General features: G+C 32.6%; 1 protein-coding gene across 4 annotated transcripts in view; it reads left to right on the forward strand.

Moving 5' to 3' along the window:
• Nucleotides 1–21551, forward strand: part of STXBP5 (syntaxin binding protein 5) — a 185933-nt gene extending 164382 nt beyond the window's left edge. For 3 of the 4 annotated variants that reach the window (XM_034963050.3, XM_034963051.3, XM_003811527.7), the window contains 3 exons: nt 4809–4920; nt 13839–14059; nt 15775–21551. In XM_034963050.3, coding sequence (XP_034818941.1) covers nt 4809–4920; nt 13839–14059; nt 15775–15816 — 375 coding nt within the window. In that variant the 3' untranslated portion in view covers nt 15817–21551. The remainder of the gene's footprint in view (nt 1–4808; nt 4921–13838; nt 14060–15774) is intronic. The other variant, XR_004672215.3, reaches the window with a different exon arrangement.
• Nucleotides 21552–22281: the final 730 nt, after the last annotated feature.

The raw sequence follows: 22281 nt of genomic DNA on the forward strand, positions 1-22281 counted from the left end.
CTATAAAAAATAAAAAAATTTTAAAGTCTTAAAAATTTTTAAAATTTAAAAAATTTTTTAGAAAATTTTGTAGGAATTGACAAATTTATCCTAAAATTCATACGTAAATACAAGAGAACTAAAATACACAAAACAGCTCTGAAAAAAATGGAAGGGCTAACACTACTTTATTTCAAGATTATTATAAAGCTGCAGTAATCAGTAGAGAATTGTATTTTTGGCATCGAGATGAATGGATCAGAATAGAATATCCAGAAATAAACACATACATGGACAACTGATTTTTTTAAGGAAGGCACAAGGCAATGCAATGGAGAAAGGATTGCCTTTTCAACAAGTAGTGCTGGGACTATTGGATATTAAAATGCAAAAAAAATCAGCTTTGATCCACGCTTCACACCATATACCAAAATTTATTCAAAATGTATTATGGACCTACATGGAAACCCCAGAACTACAAAATTTCTAGAAAGAAACTTAAGAAAACATCTGTTACCTTATTTTGGGAAAAGATTTATTAGCCATGACACCAAAAGCAACATCCATAAAAGAACAAATTGATAACTTCAACAAAACTTAAAATTTCTACTCTTCAAAAGACACTTTTTAAAATGAAAAGACAATTTATAGATGGGAAGAAAATCTGGGCAAAACATATATCTAATAAAGGACTTGTCTCTAGAATATATGAATGACCCTTAAAACTCACCAGAAGGAAGAGAAACAACCCAATAAAAACATAGACAAAATATTCAAAAGGAAAGCTCACCATGAAAAGATTCTCAACATTATTTATCATTAGAGAACTGCAAATTAAAACCACAGTGAGATACCATTAAACACCTTTGAGAGTGGTTGAAATTAAAAAGAATACCATGCCAAGTTTTGGCAAGGATATAGATGAACTACAACTCCATACAGTGCTGATGGGAATGTAAAAAACTATGACCACTTTGGAAAACAGTTCTGGAGTTTTCTAAAAAGTTAACATTCATGAACCAAAGACCCAGCCACTTTACTCATTTTTTTTTAATTAAAAGAAAAGGAAATTTGTATTCATAGCCGCTTTATTTGTAATGGCCAAAAACTGGAAACCACCCAGATGTCCTCAACAGATGAGTGGAAAAACAAATTGCAGTTTATCATACAGTAGAATTCTAGTCAGCAATACAAAGGAGTAAACGATGCAATCAGCAACATCAGTGAATCTCAGAATAATTATGCTTAATGAAAGGAGCCAAGAAAAAGAGTACATGTTGTTCTATTTATATAAAAACTCAAGAAAATACAAATTATAGTGAAAGAGCAGATCAGCAATAACTTGGATATGGGGTTGTTAAGGAATGAGAGAAGGTCGTACAAAGGAGCAGAAGGACACTTGAGAGTGATGAATATATTCACAGTGTTGATTGTGGTGATGGTTTCATGCATATATGCATATGTCGAAATTCACCAAATTGTACACCTCAAATATATGCCAGTTTTTGTATGTCAATTATACTTCAGTAAAGCTGTGTAAAAGATTAATGGATTCAGGACTTTTAATGGTCATTGACAGGCAATTAGTCAATGGTATGTTTATAGATTGAAATACTTAAGTTTCTTTTTACAGTATTATTCTTAACTGTACCATAGTGAAAAACACAAAGATAATTTATAATAAACAGTTTTTTTCAAATGGACTATTTATATTCATTTGTGAACCCTAACCAAAACTTGCTATAATCGTAGAGGTGGAACATACCAATTAATTCAGTTTAAAACAACTAAGTAAGTAACTTTGGTAAGCACCTCAGGATTATAATTTATAAACAAAACCCCAAGTAATCACTGTAAACAACTGATGACAGTTGAACTGTTTAGCTTCTTATATATATTGTGTATTCAGTATGAAGTTTATTGCTGTGTGTTTATCCTGGAGATATTTATTTTTTCAGACTCAATACTCTTACAATATAAAGTTTTCTTAAAATGATTAAAATCAGTGATTATTTGATGCACTGTAAAGGACTTTGTAGTGGCATCTAATGTATGGATAACCAAAGCCCATACATTGACCCATTCATGAAATTAGTCCTAAATTTTACCATTCTAACCTTGTTAGCTCACATGCAAGACAAATGATATGCAAGAGTCTAAAATCAGACAAGTATATTTATTTCTGAATATTTATATTTTAGAAGAGTAATTAAGTCCAATGTCTTGTTTCAGAAATACCGTCTACTATGAATAGATGTAGCAAGATCACAGAAATTACAAATCTGTTTTAGGTTTCACCAACATACACTAGCATTAACATGAATCATTCTAAATAGTAGATTTACTTATAATCAAAATCCTTATTTAAATAGAAGTGAAAAAATACCTATATATATTATTTTATGTATTTTCCCAAAACCCTTATATTAAGACTGCAGATAATCTAGACTCTAAGAAACATTGAGTTTTCAACTCCCTTTAAAGATGTCTGTTCATAATGTTAACCTGTAGATAAATGACTTGTGTATTTTCTAATTGGTTTCATCTCTATGTGATAGATTTTTCTACTTCTGTACATACACTATTGATGTCTACTCCTGGCACTTTATATGCTCATTATCTTTAATCCTAGTAATGTTCCTGAGAGGCAGTTATCATTATCTCCCCCTTTTAAAGTTGAAGAAGCCATTTCTTTGACAGACTAATTTGACTGTCTCCTGCTAGTAAAAGGCAGAAATTGAGAATCAAATCCAGGTCCATCTGGTTCCAAAGTTTATACTCATTCTACTACAGAGAATATAATGAGTTTAATCTGGTGTTTTTATATTTCTTACTTTGCCCTTGTAAAATTGTAAGCTCATTAAACACCAAATAAGAAATACAAATTGTAATTCTAAAAATGAGATAAAATTTTTTAAAAAGCATACCTTTAAACTATCGCTGTTGGTATGTCATATTCTTCTTTTGATTTAGCATGAGACACCCAAATGATAGCTGTGTTGCTGTTACTGATTTTTTTTTACGTTGTAACAATTTAATACATATAGTTTAAATTAGGATCTGTGAAATACTGTTTTTAAAAGATTTAAAATATGCCTAAAATTGCCTTTGTTATAGAGTTTAATATAAGTTCAATATAATAATAGACATCAGTATATTCTATAGTGGGTTTTAACAAGTTTGATTTATTGAATTCAGAAAGTGTTTTATTCCAGGTTTACTACACTTTATAGAAATCCAGAGGAAAGAAAATAAAAACGTAAGAGCTTCAGTCCACTTCAGTCTTATAAATAAAACTGTTGTGTAATGTTAATAGTTATTTCCTCCCATTTGCAATCTGGGTGGAGGGATAATGTTAATATGGATATGTCTAAAAGAAAACCTGAACATCCTTTACCAGCCTTCTTAGCCCAGCCCCAAGGAAGAAACCCTGAAAAATACATACTTTTATTCCACCTATAATGATGTAGTAATACCAGAGTATAGCAGAACTCCTATATAAATGTTACTACCGTCCTTTTCTTTTCTTCTTTTTTTTTTTTTTTTTTTTTTTTGAGACAGATTCTTTCACCCAGGCTGGAGTGCAGTGATGCAATCTCTGCCCACTGCAACTTCCGCCTCCCGGATTCAAGCGATTCTCCTGCCTCAGCCTCCTAAGTAGCTGGGATTACAGGCGCAGGCCACCACGCCCTGCTAATTTTTGTATTTTTAGTAGAGACAGGGTTTCATCATGTTGGTCAGGCTGGTCTCGAACACCTGACCTCATGATCCTCCCACCTCGGCCTCCCAAAGTGCTGGGATTACAGGTGTGAGCCACCATGCCCAGTCACTACCATCCTTGTCTTAGAAAAACTCTTCTTTCCTCTTTTTGTATTGTCAACAAAACCAGTAACATGTCAGCAGTCTTTTCTCCTTTTACCATTTCTGCACTCTAAAAAATATTGACAGTAATTTCAGAAAAATCTGATGATGTACAAGGGAAGAGTTCCCATCTCTCTGCCAGATTTCTGAAATTCCAGGTGTATGTTGGCATAATTCTCTTCCTAGCATGTGTTTATGAGAAAAGAAGTTGGTGTCTAAATTATAAATTTTCTGACTCAGCTAAAAGTTATAATTCCAAAACTACATATCATCATTATTACACTGGACTTTTATACTTGCTGTTAAAAAGTTTTCTTCTTTCTGGCCGGGCATGGTGGCTCACGCCTGTACAGCACTTTGGGAGGCCGAGGTGGGTGGATCACTTGAGGCCAGGAGTTCAAGATCAGCCTGGCCAACATGGCGCAAAACCTGTCTCTACAAAATACAATAATTACCCAGGCATGGTGGCGTGTGCCTGTAATCCCAGCTACTCAGTGGCTGAGACACAAGAATCACTTGAACCCCAGAGGCAGAAGCTGCAAGTGAGCCAAGATCGCATCACTGCACTCCAACCTGGGTGACAGAGTGAGACTGTCTCAAAAAAAAAAAAAAAAAAAAAAAAAAATTCTTTCTAATGTAATTATTAATCCTATTATCAATTGATACGAGTTATATGAAAATTTTGTCTTAAAGATTAGAATCTCCTGACACTCTTAAGCAAAAATACTGTTTGCCTAAAATGCAAACAAAGGGGCAAGCAGCAAATAAGTCATATTTTAGTTTTAGAAACTTACTGTTTGAATAAATCAGCATGTTCTATATCTGATCGTAGGACATGTGCTCATTAATTGTGAATCTCAACAGGTAATGTTCTGAGCTTAAGTTAAGGAGTTTACAGTGATACTTTTGTTCATTATAGTTTAGTTTCCCTGAAATTTCAACAGTGACAATTTGTTTTGATTTTAAAGGAAATGTTGGGTGAACTCTTCACTCCTGTAGAAACACCTGAAGCACCAAACAGGGGATTCTTTAAAGGCTTATTTGGAGGTGGTGCACAATCTCTTGACAGAGAAGAACTATGTAAGTTGATTTATTTGATTCGGATAATATATCTATAAAACAGGAACAAGCCATACAAAAAATTTTTTATACCTGTAAATTATGTTCACTTTTTTTCTCTTTGTCACAATTACTATTTCCATGTTTTAACAAAATATATAAAATTATTTTCTGTTATTCTATCCCAAATCAGGGAAATACTTTACTCAAGGAAATATCAAAATCAGAATAACTTTTGATTACTAAAAAGTAGTATTCACAACTTTAAGTAAATAATGTAGGAAGTACTTACTTTATTTTCATTAAATGTGATGTTATTTTAATGCTATGATTTTCTTTAACTGATAACCTTAACTTTGAAAAAGTTTTTACTGTAACATTTAATCTGTCTTTCAAAACCTCTAAAACTATTCTAGTTCATTTAACCTTCATCATAAGATAAACCTTCTGGTTCATTTAGTACCTTCCACGTAGTTGATACAAGTAAATAGTTTGTCCTTGAATGAACTAATGAATCAGTGAATGCTTGACCTTTCTTATGAATGGCAGCTAGGATCTATCCTTTGATTTTTTTCTTTTTTTCTAAAATATTTAGAATTGTTTCATGTTTGTTTGACTAGTGGAAAAACTGTAACATTAAATAGCAGTAAGTAGCAGTTCAGTGAAATTTTTTTTAAACTTACCCAAATGATTGGTCTGTAGTTTTAGTTCAGTTTAAAAAATAAAGACTGTTCAAGTCAGTGGGGACTGATAATTTGGGATAAAATTCTCACTGAGGAAAATTTATAACGTTATATAAAACTCAGAAAACGTATTTCTAAAATTTGTTAAAGACATCAAAGAAGTAATCATATAGTAAGAAGTTTTCAAGAACTATCTGTGGGGAAAGAAGCCCAGAGCGGAGAGCCTGACAACTCGGGGCACTTTGACTCTGCAGTATTTTGCTAATGAGGCTGAGGTACTAAGCTGTGCTAGAGCTAGCAAGATGGGCTCCCCAACCTGGCAAGAGTGGGGACCCTAAAATAACTCCTGCTATTTGCAAAGACACCAAAGGGCTATAATTTAAGAGTAATAAGGGTGAACTGGTAATAAACTACCCACCTCCCCCCACCACACACACACACGACTTTCAGCTCAGCTTCAAATATCTGGGTGGCCTGTAAAATCTTCAGTGCTAATTGTTAGTTAAGATTTTTCCAGACTGCTAGAGTCCCTAGCTCCTGGCAGAAGCAAATGGAAAAAATGATCTCAGAAAGAATATAGTGTATTCCAAGTCCTCAAATTATCTCTACAAATAATTTTTCAAATACGTAGTCATAGATAACCAGGAACATAGATGACCAGAAACCACTCATAGATAACCAGGAACATTAGGAATCAACAGCATGATTAATAAAATAGAAAAGGCAGAAGGATAGATACTTCACATATTGGAATTATCAAACACAGACTATAAAATAATTATTCATAATTATAGTGTTCAAGAGGCTCAGTATCATGCCTGAACATTGTATCAGGTAACTGAAAACTGTAAAAGTCAATAGCAGTAGATGTGAAAAAACCCAGAATGAAATTCTAGACCTGAAATACTCAAAAACTAGAATTAAAAACCCAATAGATAGGCTTAACTACAAATTAGACAAAAGTGAAGAAAGAATTATGTAACTTAAACATACGTTAGGAGAAGTCATCTAAAATGCAGCACAAAGAAACAAACAAAATAAAACATGTAGGAGAGGATTAAAAAAAGAAGTTGCTGTGAGAAGATCTAACATAAGTTTAGACCTTCCCAAGAAGGAAATAGGAAGGACTGCAAAGAAGAATACTTATATATAAATATAAATATATATATAAAGAAAGTCAGAAAACTTTTTAGAATTGATACAGTGATCCACAAATTTGAGAAGCCTAATTAATTCCAATGAGGTTTTTAAAAATTTTCAATTAACTAATCTCATTAAAATATAGTACACCAGAGACAAAGAGAAAATCTTTAATGTGGCTAGAGAAAAATTATAGATATTTTTTAACAAATAGAGACTGATACATGACTTCTCAACAGCCAAAGATGGTAAGATGATCTTCTGTATATTGACAGAAAATTATATTGATTATATTTAATCCATAATTCTATACGCAGAAATTCTTTAAGAATGAGACATTTTTAGACAAATAAGTAAACCTTGCCATCACACTAAAGGGAATTCTAAAGGGTACACATCAGATAGAAGGAAAATAATCTTGGATTGGATGTCAGAGACACACAGTGATTTGGAACGAAAGTGATGTGCATAAATATAATTAATATAATCTTTATGAACTGCAAAATAAAGGTGTATGGCATGTGTGTACACACATACACAGACAATAACATAGCCCAAAATATGTCATAACATTAAGGAGTTTAAAAACAGTAAGTGGATTTAAGGTGATCTGAGATTCTTGAATTTTTTGGGAAACTTGTAAAAAGTATTCATTGGCATTGATAAGGACACATGTAATTTATAGGATAACCTGTAAAACTTAGAAAAATAGAACATAACTTCCAGATGAATAGCAGATAAATCACAGTCATTCCAAAACAAAGCAAAAAGAGAGAGAGAATACAAAGCAGGTGGGATAAACAGATAGTACATAAAGCATGGTAGATTTAGCTTTAATATAAATAATGGTAATAAATGTAGGCAGAATAAATGTTTCAGCTAAAAGACAAAAATGGTTAGACTGAATTTGAAAAGAAAAGGCCAGTGTTGAGTCTCACACCTGTAATCCCAGCACTTTGGAAAGCTTAGCCGGGAGGGTTGCTGGAGACCAGGAGTTCGAGACCAGCCTGGGCAATATAACAAGACCCTGTCTCTACAAAAAATTTAAAAATTTAGTGGTAGTATGCACCTGTAGACCCACTTACTCATGAAGCTGAGGCAGAAGCATCACTTGAGCCCAGGAGTTTGAGGCTATAATGAGCCATGATTACACTACTGTCATCCCGGCCTGAGTGACAGAGCAAGACCCTGTCTCTAAAAATACATTAATTAATTAATTAAACAGAAATGTACATTGTTTATAGGGGACATATATAAAACATAAGGACACAAAAAGGTGAAATTTAAAAAGATGGAAAAGCATGATCACAAATGAATCAGCTGGTATAACTATATTAATATAAGAAAAATTAGACATTAAGGCATTATTTGAATGTACCTACTATTTTGACTTCAAAATATATGAAAACAAATATTGACATAGCTAATAGAAGAGACAGCTTCTCCATCATCATCATAAGTTCTAATTATAGATTTGATAATAAGCAGTTGTATCAATAAATTTCAAAGAGTTAAAATAACTTTAGTGTATACAATTTGATCACAGTGCAGTTATGCTTGTAATCAATAACAAAGATAAGTTTAAATCCTCATGTTTGAAAACAGAAATATACTTACCTTTGGATAACCCTTGTGTCAAAGAATTTATGACCATTGGTATGCAACTAAAGTAATCCTTAAGAGTGAAAATTTTAATCTTAAATATGTATTAGTATTTGAAAAAGAAAACATGAAAATGAGTGAACTCAGCATTCATCTCAAAAAGTTAGAAAAACAGCAAAATAAACCAAATAAAAAAGATTAAGGTATTAATGAAATAGTAAAATACAATTGAAAAATTAACAGAGCTGTCTTAGTTCAGGCTGCTATATCAAAATACCATAGACTGGGTGGCTTTTAAACAACAGAAGCTTATTTCTTACAGCTCTGGAGGTTGGAAGTTTGAGATCAAGGTGCCAGCAGGATTGAGTTGTTTGGGGGCCCTGTTCCTGGCTTACAGACAGCCTTCTGGCTGCATTCTCACCTGGGGGAAAGAGAGCAAGCTACCTCTCTGGCCTCTTTTTAAGGGCTGTAATCCCACTGATGAGGACAATACCCTTTTTACCTCCCAAAGGCCCCCACTTCTGACATTACATTAGGGAAGGATTAGATTTCAACATATGACTGGGGGGGAGAGGGTGGGGGACACAACTGTTGAGTGTATAACAAAAGCCAAAGTTGATTCTCTAAGAGTCTAATAAAAATGATAAACCTCTTGTGAAACGAAGCACGAAAAAAGAAATGCACAAGTAGATGCTATTAGGAATGGAAAAAAAAGGAATAACACTGAAGTTAAAAATAAGAGAATGTAATCTATAACTTTATTTTTGAAGGAGTTTAGTTGTTTTACCAATTATAACAATGAAAGTTGACAAAAAGCTAAAAATTCTAATAGTACTGTAACTATCAGACATTGAAGCCATCATTTTAAACTTTTCTACACGTAAACTTCTGGTACAAATTGGGCTTCACTAATATTTCTTCCAAATATTTAGGGAAAAAATAATTCAACTCTCACACAAACTCTTCCAAAAGATAGGAAACAATAGGTACACTCATCAACTCATTTTGTGTGGCTAACACAACCTTGATACCAAAAACCAAAATAGTATTAGAAAGGAAAAATCAAAGACAAATATCATTTATAGATAGAAAATCTGAAATGAAATATTAAGGTAGCAAATAATATGTAATAAAGATAATATACCAAGACCAAGTTTGGTTTGTACCAGGAATTCAAAGTTGATTTATCATTTAAAAAAAAAAAATTCTTATCCATTCCTGATAGAGACTCCTAGAAACTAAATTGCAAATGTCACTCTTAATGCAGGAACATTAAATAATATTAAAAATTATTCCTTTGAAATTAGGAATCACACATAGTGCCCACTATTAACACATACATTCAGCATTCTTTTCAAGTCCCTAGAGGGTGTGGAAAGGGAAGAAAAAATGAAGTACTATAATACGAAACAGAAAACAAAACAGTCATTTGCAAATGATTGATATGATGACATATTTAGAAGAACCAAAAGAATCTATAGCTAAATTGTTAGAAATAACAGGTTACCAAACTCACTAGATGTAATCATATACAAAAATAAAATTTAATTTATATTAACAATAATAAAAAATGAAAAACTTTAAATTACTATTTGTATAGTTTTCTGTTGCTGCTATAATAAATTACCACAAAATTACTAGCTTAAAAGAACCCAAATTTATTACCTTACAATTCCATAGGTTAGAAATCAACACAGGTCTTATGGGTGTTCCCATAGCTGTGTTTCTTGTTGGAAGTTTCAGGAGAGAATCCATTTCCTTGCCTTTTTTAGCTTCTAGAGGCCAACCACATTCCTTGGTTTCTGGTCCCATTGTCAGTATTCAAGGCCAACAACCTTGCATATCTCTATTTTTCTGAAGCCACATCTCTGTCTGCCCACAGCTGGAAAAAAAAAAACTCTTTGCTTTTAAAGACCCATGTGATTAGGTTAGGCTTACCTAAATAATGCAGGATGAACTCTATGTCTGGGTCCTTAGTCACATCTGCAAAGATCCTTTTCCTATATAAGGTGACATATTCACAGGTTCCAGGGATTAGAATGTAGCCATCTATGGGGGAAGGGGGACATTACTCTGCCTATCACCCATAGTATTTCTTTTAATTCACTATCTAGAAATAAATCTTAAGATAACATATTCAGAATCTCCATGGGGAAAGTAGAAAATTAGAAAAATTTGTTGAGAGAAGTTAAAGAAGATTCAAACAAATTGATGAGTATAATCCATGAACATGGTATAGAAGATCCAATAAAAGATACCAGTTCTCTCAAAACTGATGTCTGTATGTATATATACACATATACACTTAATATAGTTCTAATAAAAATCCTTCCAAAAATGTATAGCTAATTCTAAATTTTATATGCATATTCAAAGAGCTCTTACCACTTCTATTTTACATAGGAATGGAGGCTCTAGCCAGGGAAATTAGGCAAGAAAAGCAAGTAAAAGGCATGCAAATTGGAATGGAAGAAGTAAAACTATCTCTATTTGCAGATGTAATCTTATCTATAGAAAATCCTAAGGAATCCACACAAAACTAATTATAGCTAATAAACAGTTTTAGCAAGGTTTCAGGATACAAGATCAATATAGAAAATGAATTGCATTTCTATACACAGGCAATGAATAATTCAAAAATGAAATTAAGAAAACAGTTTCATTTATAGCAGTATCAAAAAATAAGCCACTTAGACATAATTTAACCAAAGAAGTATAAGACATGTACAATAAAAACTTCAAAATATCATTTTAAGAAACTAAGATGTAAGTCAGTGGACCCACATCTCATGTTCATGGATTAGAAGACTTAACATTGTTAAGTGGCCGTGTCCACAAATTGATCTACACATTTAACACAATTCGTATCAAAATCACAACAACTTTTTTTCAGAAAGCAGTAAGCTGTTCTTAAAATTCAAATGAAAATACAAAGAATTAAAAATAGCCATGTACACACACACACACACACACAAATATTGAAAAAGAAAAAAGCTGGAGGTACTCAAACATTTCAGTTTCAAAACTTACTACAAAGCTATAGTCATCAAGACAGTGTGGTACTGGCATAAAGATACATAAATACAGTTGAGACTCCAGAAATAAGCTTATACATTTATGGTCAATTGGTTTTTTTTACAAGGACGCCAAGAAAATTACGTGGCCAAAGAATGGTCTTTTCAATAAGTGATGTTGGAATAACTAGATATTCATCTGCAAAAAAAAAAAAAAAAAGATGTTGGGCCCCAGCTTCACACCACACACAAAAATTAATTCAAAATGGCTCAAAGACCTCAATATAAGAGCTAAAACTGTAACACTCTTAGAAGAAAACAGGTATAAATTTGTGTAACCTTGGATTAGGCACCTAAATCACAAGCAACCAAAGGAAAAAAAAAGATTGATTGGAATTTATCAAAATTTAAAACATTGTGCTTCAAAGAATACTAACGAGAAAGTGAAAAGATGATCCAAAGAATGGGATGAAATATTTGCAAATCACATATCTGATATCAGATTACGTCTAGTGTCCAGAATATATTAAGAACTCTTAAAAACTCAATAATAGAAGACAAATAGACCGATTTTTAGGTGGATCTGTGTATTAGTCTATTCTCATGCTGCTAATAAAGACATACCCAAGACTGGGTAATTTATAAAGAAAAAGACATTTAATGAACTCACAGTTGCATATGGCTGGCAAGGCCTCACAATCATGGCGGAAGGCCAAGGAGGAGCAAAAGCACATCTTACATGGCAGCAGGCAAGAGAGCATGTGCAGGGGAACTGCCCTTTATAAAAGCATCAGATCTGATCTTATGAGACTTACTCTCATGAGAACAGCACAGGAAACCCTGCCCCCATGATTCAGTTACCTCCCACTGGGTCTTTTCCATGACACTTGAGGATTATGGGAGCTACAATTCAAGATGAGATTTGGGTGGGGACACAGCCAAACCATATCAACCTCAATAGATATTTATCCAAAGAAAATATGCAAATGACAAATGAGTGCATGAAAAGATCTTCAACATCATTTGTCATTAGGGAAATGCAAGTCAAATCCACAATGTGATACCACTTCACACTTACTAGGATGGATGTCATCAAAAAGATTCACAATAACAAATGTTGGCAAAGATGTGGAGATATTGGAACCCTCATATATATTACTGGTTGAAATGTAAAATGGGTGCACCCTCTTTGGAAAACTGATGGTTCCTCAAAAAATTAAACATACAGTTATCACATCACCCAGCTATTCTATGCCTAGGCATATACCCAAGAAAATTGAAAACATGCATTTACCCAAACATTTGTATAAATGTTCATAGTAGCTTTATTCATAATAGCCAAAAAGTGGAAACAACCCAGATGTCCATCAGCTGATGAATGAATAAGCAAAATAACACCTTATCCATAAAATGATACATTATTCATCCATAATAAGGGATGAAGTACTGATGCATGCTACAACATCAATAACCTTTGACATTACTCTCAGTGAAAGAAGCCAGCTACAAAAGGCCACCTATTGTATGAATCCATTTAAATGAAATACTCAGAATAGGCAAATTTATGGAAACAGAGTAGATTAGTGATTGCCAAGAACTGCAAAGAGTGGGAATGGAAAGTGACTGCTAACAGGCGTGGAGCTTCTTTTGCAGTGATGAGATGCTCTGGTATTCATTAGTAGTGGTGGTGATTCACATCCTTACGAATAAAGTAAAAATCACCAATGTATTCACTTTAAAGGAGCAAATGTTGTGGTATACAAGTTGTATTTAAAGGAAAGAAAGAAATGTAAGCTGAGGAACCAGGAAACTTGAGATCAGCCTTTAAAGAATTTAAGACTTTTGCAGTGATCTAAGTGTTAGGTAAAAAGCATCTGGATAGCAAAGGGAAAGAAAACAGTGAATCGCAAGGTCTTTTGATGGAAAAATGTGATCCATTTGGTAAATGACAAGATAAATGGAGAAAAAGAAAAGAATATAGCATGCCTACAATTTTTGGAGACCGAAATAGACTACTGAATAAAATTCTTCATTTATCTTTACTTCTGAGCCTAAGCACAGTATATTTTTAAGTAAGAGGAAATGTGGAGTAAATAAACATAATCAAATCTGTATATTTAAATTTAAATCTGTATATTCGAAGCCAAATATCTTTCGTTTTTTGCACAAAAGAGCAGTTTTTGCCATTATATAATTGGTAACAATATACCTTTATTTGTTTCATTAAATATTTACCAGCTCCTTTTTTGTATAAGTCTTGTTGTATGAACTAGTATAGAATATTTAATGTACATTGTGTTTTTGCGTGTTTGAAAAAGTATCTAAAAATTATTAAACCAATCATAACAAAAGAAAGCATGTATTAAGCATATTTCACTTTATAATTTTATTTCAATTGTATTACCACTCAATCCAAAAATTGTATTTTAATGTAGTAGGATTTTATATTAGTAAAATGTTCATGTTTTGAGTTACTCTTTCATTTATCAAATGTGTTCAGTTGGAGAATCGTCCTCAGGAAAGGCTTCAAGGAGCCTTGCACAGCATATTCCTGGCCCTGGTGGCATTGAAGGCGTGAAAGGGGCAGCATCTGGAGTTGTTGGTGAATTAGCACGAGCCAGGCTGGCACTAGATGAAAGAGGGCAGAAACTTGGCGATCTGGAAGAAAGAACTGCGGCCATGTTATCAAGTGCAGAGTCGTTTTCTAAACATGCTCATGAGGTACGACTCTCAAACAGATATTTGAACAAAAAGCTCTAGGTAAAGCAAGTGTGAATGTTATTTTATTTTTATAGCTATTGTATTTCTACACCCATGAATTTGCATATATTCATTGTACAATTGCAAGTTCCTGATTTTTGCCACCAGAGGGAACCATTACAGGAATGTATCTCCAATAGCCTTTGGTTTCTTACTATAAGATTATACATTTTGAAGGAATCTGCCCACCTTCAGGCTTTTGGTAAGCGAAGCTAGCAGCTTTGCAACTATTTCTTAAGGAATGCAATACCAATGTTAATTTTTCTTAATGCCTCAGAGTCTACTACCACTTTGTCCTAGAGAAAGAAATAATTCGCCTCCTTGAGTCTTCCAGGTAGATATAAATAACTAAAATTGACAAATCTTTTTATTTAAATAAACAATACTAAGTCCGCGTTGTGGACCAATTCATATGGAGGAGTAGAGAGATGCATTTTGCAATGGTGGACCTAGGAAGTCATGATAGAGCTCAGAAACACATGCTGTAAAGTAGGGATCCCTGACTGGTCCCCTTACACCACATCGTGCTCCTAAAAAGCTGAATTTAAAAGCCTTTACGGGAAATAACACATTTTTCATTTTGACACACAGGCCTGCCTTTCCTTGGTGCTTTACACTAGGTTACTTCACACATCTAGTTCCTAGGCTGGCCCTGGAGGACATTTTGAATTTGTCTGAAGAAACAATTTTAAGGTTGTTTTTATATTTGAGCACCCAATCTGTAGTGGTAGCTCTTTTTTAAATTTTTCAACCAAAAGTCATTTCCTCCTTGCTCAAAAATGCGGAAACCTAGAATGCATGAAGAGGTAACTTGACCTGGAAGATACTTGTCTAGGGCTTCAGAGAGGTTCAGAGATCCTTTATGATTACTTGTACTATACCCAGGCACCTCAGATACAGGCTTGTGGTGGTCAATCTAGGTTGGGATTTTTGTTGTCATAACCCTACACCCGATTGTATGATCTCTACAGCATGTAGCATTTCAGTCAATTTCGGAATATATTCACACTCTGAATATTTAGGAAAGAGCTTAATCTCACACTGTTAACTTTCCCTTCTACCGGTTGTTCTTGAGCCATATTTCAGAGTCTAAGGAAGACAGTACATTGAGGTAGTTACAATCACAGGTTCTTGAATTAGACTGCATGGGCACAAATTCCAGTTTCACTACTGCATTACCTTGGGCAACCCCTAGAAGCTTCAGTTTCATTTATTAAATGGGGAGAAAAACAGTGCCTAGCCCAAGAATGGTTATGACTGAAATCAAGTAGGAAAAGTGTGTCATGCAGTGTCTGGCTCAGAATAGATGCTCAGTAAATTTGAGACGGCAGGAGGAGTAGCATTTTCAACCTTTAATTCCCCAGTTCTTCAAGCATTATTTTTAATTCATAGTACAAAATAAAAATTATCTTATATTACTAGCTTAGGTCACCAAATTATGTCACATTTCTAAGAAATCTGTGGAACTTCTAGGCTAGTTCTTAATGGATATCGTATTTTTTCCTCCAAATAGAATAGTTCTTACTGCTTTCAATAAGTTGATTTGAAGTAAGCGTATAATAGCACTACAGAATATTGCAGAATGACATAATGTTTTGGAAAAATATAGAAATCACTTATAAATGTTATTGTTCCGGCATTTTAAAAGCATGTTTTTCTTTTTTTTCCCCCTTTAGATTATGTTGAAATACAAAGATAAGAAGTGGTACCAGTTCTGACAACCAGAATCCAATAAGTCCAACTTCAGCCAGAAGGAAAAAAGTTTTCCATTTTTGTTACATTCTTTAGGAAAGTTAACGTTAAAGGGATGTTCATCACTGAATACTGTTCTTCCCTAGCACAATCATGCACTGTTTTACCTCAGTCATGTGGCTTTAACTGAGGAGTGTTCACACGCACTCAAAATGGAGTATATGGTGTGTGCCAGTTATGAGTTGACCATTTGGGAATTAAACAGGTCACACGTGACAGATGAAGAAACCAAGGGGGCTGCTGAGGAGACCTGGTGCAGGGACTAATCCTGGATCATTCCTGTATTAAACTTTCATATGCCAAAAGGGTTTGTGCCGTTTTATCTGCCATCAGTGTTTGACCTGTTTGGGGCAGAGGCAATAAGTCAGAAGTCTTGAAGCTGAAATAGTTATATGTGTGTCACTGGACTGGATTATAAACAGCTGTCTTGGACTTTCCCTCTCTTAACACTGACTGGTCATCAGTATCATTAGTGAAAAAGAAACAAACTGTTTGTTATTATCTCTTTAGACAGATAAGCTGAATGGTGGGCTTTAAATAATAAAAACATACACATAGTTGACTTGTGTATGAGCTACTCTTGGATTCTTGTTATTATAGACTTGTATTTAGTTCATATTTTGTCAAAAGCAAAACAAGAAGATACATCACTTTTCATTGAAAAGAAAAGTGTAGAGCATGACTGAATTGCTCATCATTCTGGGAGTTTCCATGTAGTGGCTATGCAGTGTGGAAAGTGAGAAAAACCTCCATTGTGGTGAGGAGAATACTTCAATGTCCCTTGTCCTTGTTCTCATTAATTCAGCTAAAGGTGGATTTGACCAAAATAATGCTGGTTAGATTTGTAGAAATGTTGAAATTGGCTATGTTTTAAATTTTGCTTGAATTTTTATAAAATGTTTAACCAAATGTACCTTTGCATTCTTTAATTAAAATTGCTTAAAAAAAAACTTTCATTATTTCAGTAAAATGCTCAGCTCCCTTTTTAAAATGCCCTTTATTTGCTAACTGTTCCAATACACTCAGGTGATGAGCCAATTAAATGTTAGTGCACATGCTATCGCATGGAAAATTACAAGCATCTGTTGTCAATAATTATCTATATAAGAGTTTAGTCTGATGACCTACAAAATATTTTGTGTAGAAATATACTATAAATCTGTACATATCCTTTCAAGGTTTTAAAAAACCAAAAAGAAAGGAAAATGTGTACACTGTGATAACTAAATTATTTCTGTATTGGAATATAATACAATTTGAGACCAGCAATGGACAATGAATGATTGTTTCATAGAATAGCATTACGGGCAGGAAAGAAACCACCTAGTAGATCTAGAAGTAAGCAATCTCAGAATACAGACTAATCTGAGATGATTATTGATTGTTGTTAAAGCAACCCAGCAAAAGCAAAATGGAAGCATTAAAATTAATGTTAATGAAATTTAAATATTGTCTTCTATAAAAAATTCCTTTAAATTTTGTTTTTTCATTAAGAGATAATCAGAGCACAAATTGATAGTAAACAGGATGGTTGTTTTTCTATTCTATATGATCATTAAAGGAATATGTAGGACATCTTAACTTTTTCATACAGTCTGTTATGCATATTTTCCTCTACTTTTCATTAATAAAGCTTTTATGTTTACATTTTATAACATGCACTACTAGATGCAAAAGTTTACATCAAAGTTTACTTTAAATATCATTTGGTAGGGACTAAATGTGTGTGATAGAGATAATTGATCAAGCCAAAAGAAATATTTTTTAAATAAGCCCTTTTCAAAAGTTTTTGAATTTATAGAAAGCACCAATGAATAACATATTTCTTTTTCATTAATGTCAGCTGCCTGAACATTCAGCAGTTTATAAATTGCTTAATTTGTGTTAACTATTATCCAGTAAACCCATAGTTCCATGATATGTCACAGGAATTGTTAGGTCCTATTTTAAAGGTACAGTTTTGTGAATGTCATCAATAAAATCAACAGTTATGGATTTGAAGAAGTTGGGAAAGCATTATGTAGATTAATATACTGGTTGGTTCCCTATCTATGTGGAAGGTCATATTAGCTGCAATTATTTAATTTGCTGTGTTATTTTGTGTTATATAACACAAATATATTTGTATATTAACTTCATTTTTACTGTCATTTTTCCTGTTGTATACAAAATGAACTAATCTTGTAATTATTTTCAAATATAGAAGTATATACATTTACCTTAGATGGATTTCCAAGATTTTGTAAGAAAATCTTAAATCAGTGTTTTGAGTTATTTAATTTTTAAATTAATCTACAAATTATGCACAACAAACTAGAGACTCAGTTAGGATTAGAAAGCTTAAAGTATGTTTGAGTGTAGGAAATAAGCTTCTCAGAGTTATACTTGATTCTGTCTGTAGATAAGAGACAGTCTACAGTAATAACTAACCCAGGGAATTTACTGTAATTTGAGAGGTAACATCTCTATTTTTTTCTTTTTAAATACAGAAAGTAATAGTCACCAGCAAGCCACGATTTCAGGAAAACTGACTAAAAAAAAAAAGTCAAAATAGAAAATATCAGAAAAATGAAAGATTTTTGTGTGCCCTCTCCATATCCTCATTGTTTTTGTTGCATTCGTCCTTGACTCTAAAATCACTGAAGTATTCATGATTAGTAGTTTGTAAGTAGGAAGTGGTTTTTCTGTATGTACCATATATCCAGTTCATTTCAATTTTCAAACTAAAATCCATATGTATTTGCTGAGAAAGTTATTTGAAATCTTATATTCTGACAAATTCTGTACATTACATCCATTTGAAGTTTTGCATCATCTTAACACTTTTGCTTTGCATTTCAATTGTACAAAGTGTTTCCAAAAAAATGGTTATAGATTCGACTGAGCTATTACTAACTTCTCCATTTGATTTTTTATGGATGTGAAAAATGCTGCTACTTGTCTATGTTATTATGTGTAAGTATATTACAATTTAATTAAGTACAGTAGTTTAAAGAACGAAGCAATTTTTTTTTTTTTGGCTTAGAACTTCTTAATTGTAGGTTCCTCTGAAGCGATTTTCATGTAGATATGTGAGTGTTTTAAACAAGTCTGAAAGTGTTACATACTTTTAGGTTACAGGGGTGCTGGGGAGACAGCTGAGGAAAGGAAGAATATGTGGAAGACACCACGGAGTTCAAAGTTTTACCCTGAGTTCTATCTTCCATATATGTTTTGCTTAAGGCATTTCTCATGTGACATTAGAAAAGCTATATCCAAAGGTAAATTTTTTGTGGCAAAGATTTATTTTACACTTTAACTTTTGGGATTTTATTTGTTTCAGCAAAATAAAGAGCACTGAACTTTAAACTTGAATTTTTTCTGCACTTTTTTAGGTAATGAAAACTTTTTATTATCATTTAATCCACATTGCTCAGTTTAAACCAAGTGATACATGTGTATAAAACATACCAAAATCATGAATATGCTGCTAGCTGTACCTTAAATAAACTGATCAGTTTTAAAACCTTTAATAGGGTTTTATATAGATTTAAAAAATAGTAAAATAATCTGCTGTATGTTTCAGTGTTCTTGGTCTTAAATTATTGCAACACTTTCAGATTTGTTTTAAGATCATACAGTAACATGTTATATTTATACATACTGCTAGAAAATATACTTTTAGTTTTAAAATGGAATTTTTATAAATGTACTTTAATTTTAAAATGGTGAACTTGTTAAGTTTAAGTCAAAGTACTTAAAAAGTATGTATATTATCCATACAAAAAGTTATGTTTTACGCTTATAATAAGAAATACTGGTATCTCATATCGAGATACAATTAATTTTAAAAAATCATACATCATTTAAAAATCTTCACACATGAACAGGAAAGATATCATTTCTATGCTTTAAAAAACCCTCTATTGAGCATTTTCAAATATTAATTTTATTTTGGGAGAAAATGCCCACAACAATAATTGCGAGATCTTTCTCAATAGCTTCAGTTTGCTGTTGGATGCCTACCTTAACTATTGTTTTAAAATATAGATATAGATAGATATATATATATTTAAAATAGTTTTCCAGGTATTTTCTTCTACCTTTTTTAAAAATAAATTTCCAAAAATGAAAACAGAGTTTATGTATTTTTGTCAATGAAGGTTTTTATTTTGTAGTTTATAGAATTTGTTCCTTATCAGTTTGATACTTGATCAACATTCTTAGACTTTTTAATCTGTATTTACTTTGGGGGGAAAAAAGCACTCCTATATCTTAAATGTCCTTCTTTTTTCTTTTCCCTTTTAGGGTATTTGTTCTCTTGGATTGAAATTTATGCCCACAGATTTTTCTTTTCATTTGAAAATGAATGTGAAGATACTGTTTACAGCTTTTGTTAATTGCAGTTTTCATCACTCTGATCAATTTCTTGTAAAGTGCTATGGGAATTATTTTTCCTGTGAATATTAATGATTTTATTACTGCCTCCAAAGTTTTAAAAAAGGTTCTGTAGACAGAAAACAGTTGTTGCAACCAAAAACAACCAAAAAAAGAAAAAAAGGGAAAACTGGCTTACCTTTCTCAGATGAATTAAATGATTTTAATAACTTCCCAATTACCAGGGTTATAACGTTGCTTTCTTCAGTTATTAATACAGTCAAATTAATTTTAACAATATAGGCACAATTCATTTACAAATTCAGTACAGTAGTCCAGGGCTACATGTAAGTGGTCTCTATTTTATTCTTTACATCAGAAAAATCATGAATGTCAGTTTTGCCAGTATTTTACAATGAGGCTTATCGTTTAAAATTTTATAGTGTATGACATGTAAATAAACCAGTATTTATTGTAGGTTGTTTGATTCAGGCATTTCAAATGGATATAGGTTAATGGCAATGGAATCCTATTTATTTGGTAGTTGGTTTTGTTTTTGTTTATTTACTTTTGCTATTTGTTTTGTATTGTCTAAACTTTGCTTCAACTGAAGACAGTGTAAGGAGTTGAAAATACAATCAACATAGCAATGGAAAGCAATGCAAAGAGGGTAAATCTTGTTTTAATTTTTTTAACTTTTTTTTTTTTTTGTAAATAAATAGTACTGTGATACTTTAGGTGTGACCTCTATTCCACATGATAGTTAGAACCAGAAAAACACTTTTGCTTTCTAGTTATACTATTGGTTCATTGTAAATGCATTACCAAAAGACAATATGAAAAAGAGCAAGATTAAGTTTTTCTAACATTGTCCACTTCAGGGGCAAGCATGCTTGGTATAGAGCTCTAGCTTGTGTATACCTTAAACTGTAACTTGCAGGTGTTTTTCAGTTGCTGCACTTTTTATTTAATCTTGCTCAGTCCCAGTAACTATCTCAAAGGTAATTGCTGGAATATGCATTTTGAAATACGGTTTAAAAAAAATCTGTGTATTGTTTCATCTAAAAAGAAAAGCACTATTGCGCAAACACTAAAAACGTGTTAAACTTTGTAGTTATTTTGCATTCCTGTACTTTACAAACTGTCATCACAGCAAAAAGTTTAAAATTAGGTAATGAAATATTTTTGTAAATAAATACCGTTAAGCTGGTATTTTAAAAAATGTATTATAAATTAATTAATGTTTCTGGAAAATGTTCATATATATGTATATGAATGTCTCTTTATGCTGAAGGGCTCTGATTGGGCAAAATAAAATACTCTAATCTCTCCTGAAACTAAACAAGCCCTTTTTCCTGGAAAATTTGTTCTAATTTTTTTCTGAATTATGGAATTAATCTATTAATAACCTAAGAAAATAATTGATTAAAAAAATAGATTCCCACATTTACTGAAAGTGAAGCTAATCATATAACTCAGGTAATACCAACTATATTTTTCTTGACTATCCGGAGTTTTTGGTGAAAAACACCTACCCCTGTGTTGGGTGGATTGAGAGTAAAGGAGACAGGGTGAGAGTTAAGGAATAGGAATGAAATCTGAGTGCATGCTTCTTGGCCTTTAGTGTGTACACGAGTCACCTGAGGATCATATTAAAATACAGATTCTGATTCATTGCATTTGAGGTGTGGCCTGATTTTGCATCTCTAACAAGCTTCAAGCTAATATAGATGCTGCTGGTCTTGGAACATACTTTGAGTAGCAAGGATATGGATAGTTTCCACAGAGTGTCAGTGTCCAACTACTTGTACGAAAAATGAGTATCACATTAATGAATCTTGAAAAATGTAAAGAAGACCAAACAGTACTTAACCACTGTTTCTGTTGTGTTTTAGAATAAAAGACGTAGTAGTTCTCTTATTACATTGAAGGATTATTTGATTTTGAAATATATATATTTTTTATTGTGATGCATGCTTATCCCACATGGTGGCAGTCTCGTCTCACTGTGTGAGCCTTTAGCAAGAAGTGCTTGCAGTGCAATTTTACATGGGAAAAAAACATAGATTTTCCAA

The sequence above is a fragment of the Pan paniscus genome, chromosome 5, assembly GCF_029289425.2.
Source record: "Pan paniscus chromosome 5, NHGRI_mPanPan1-v2.0_pri, whole genome shotgun sequence".
NCBI classification, from domain to species: domain Eukaryota; kingdom Metazoa; phylum Chordata; class Mammalia; order Primates; family Hominidae; genus Pan; species Pan paniscus.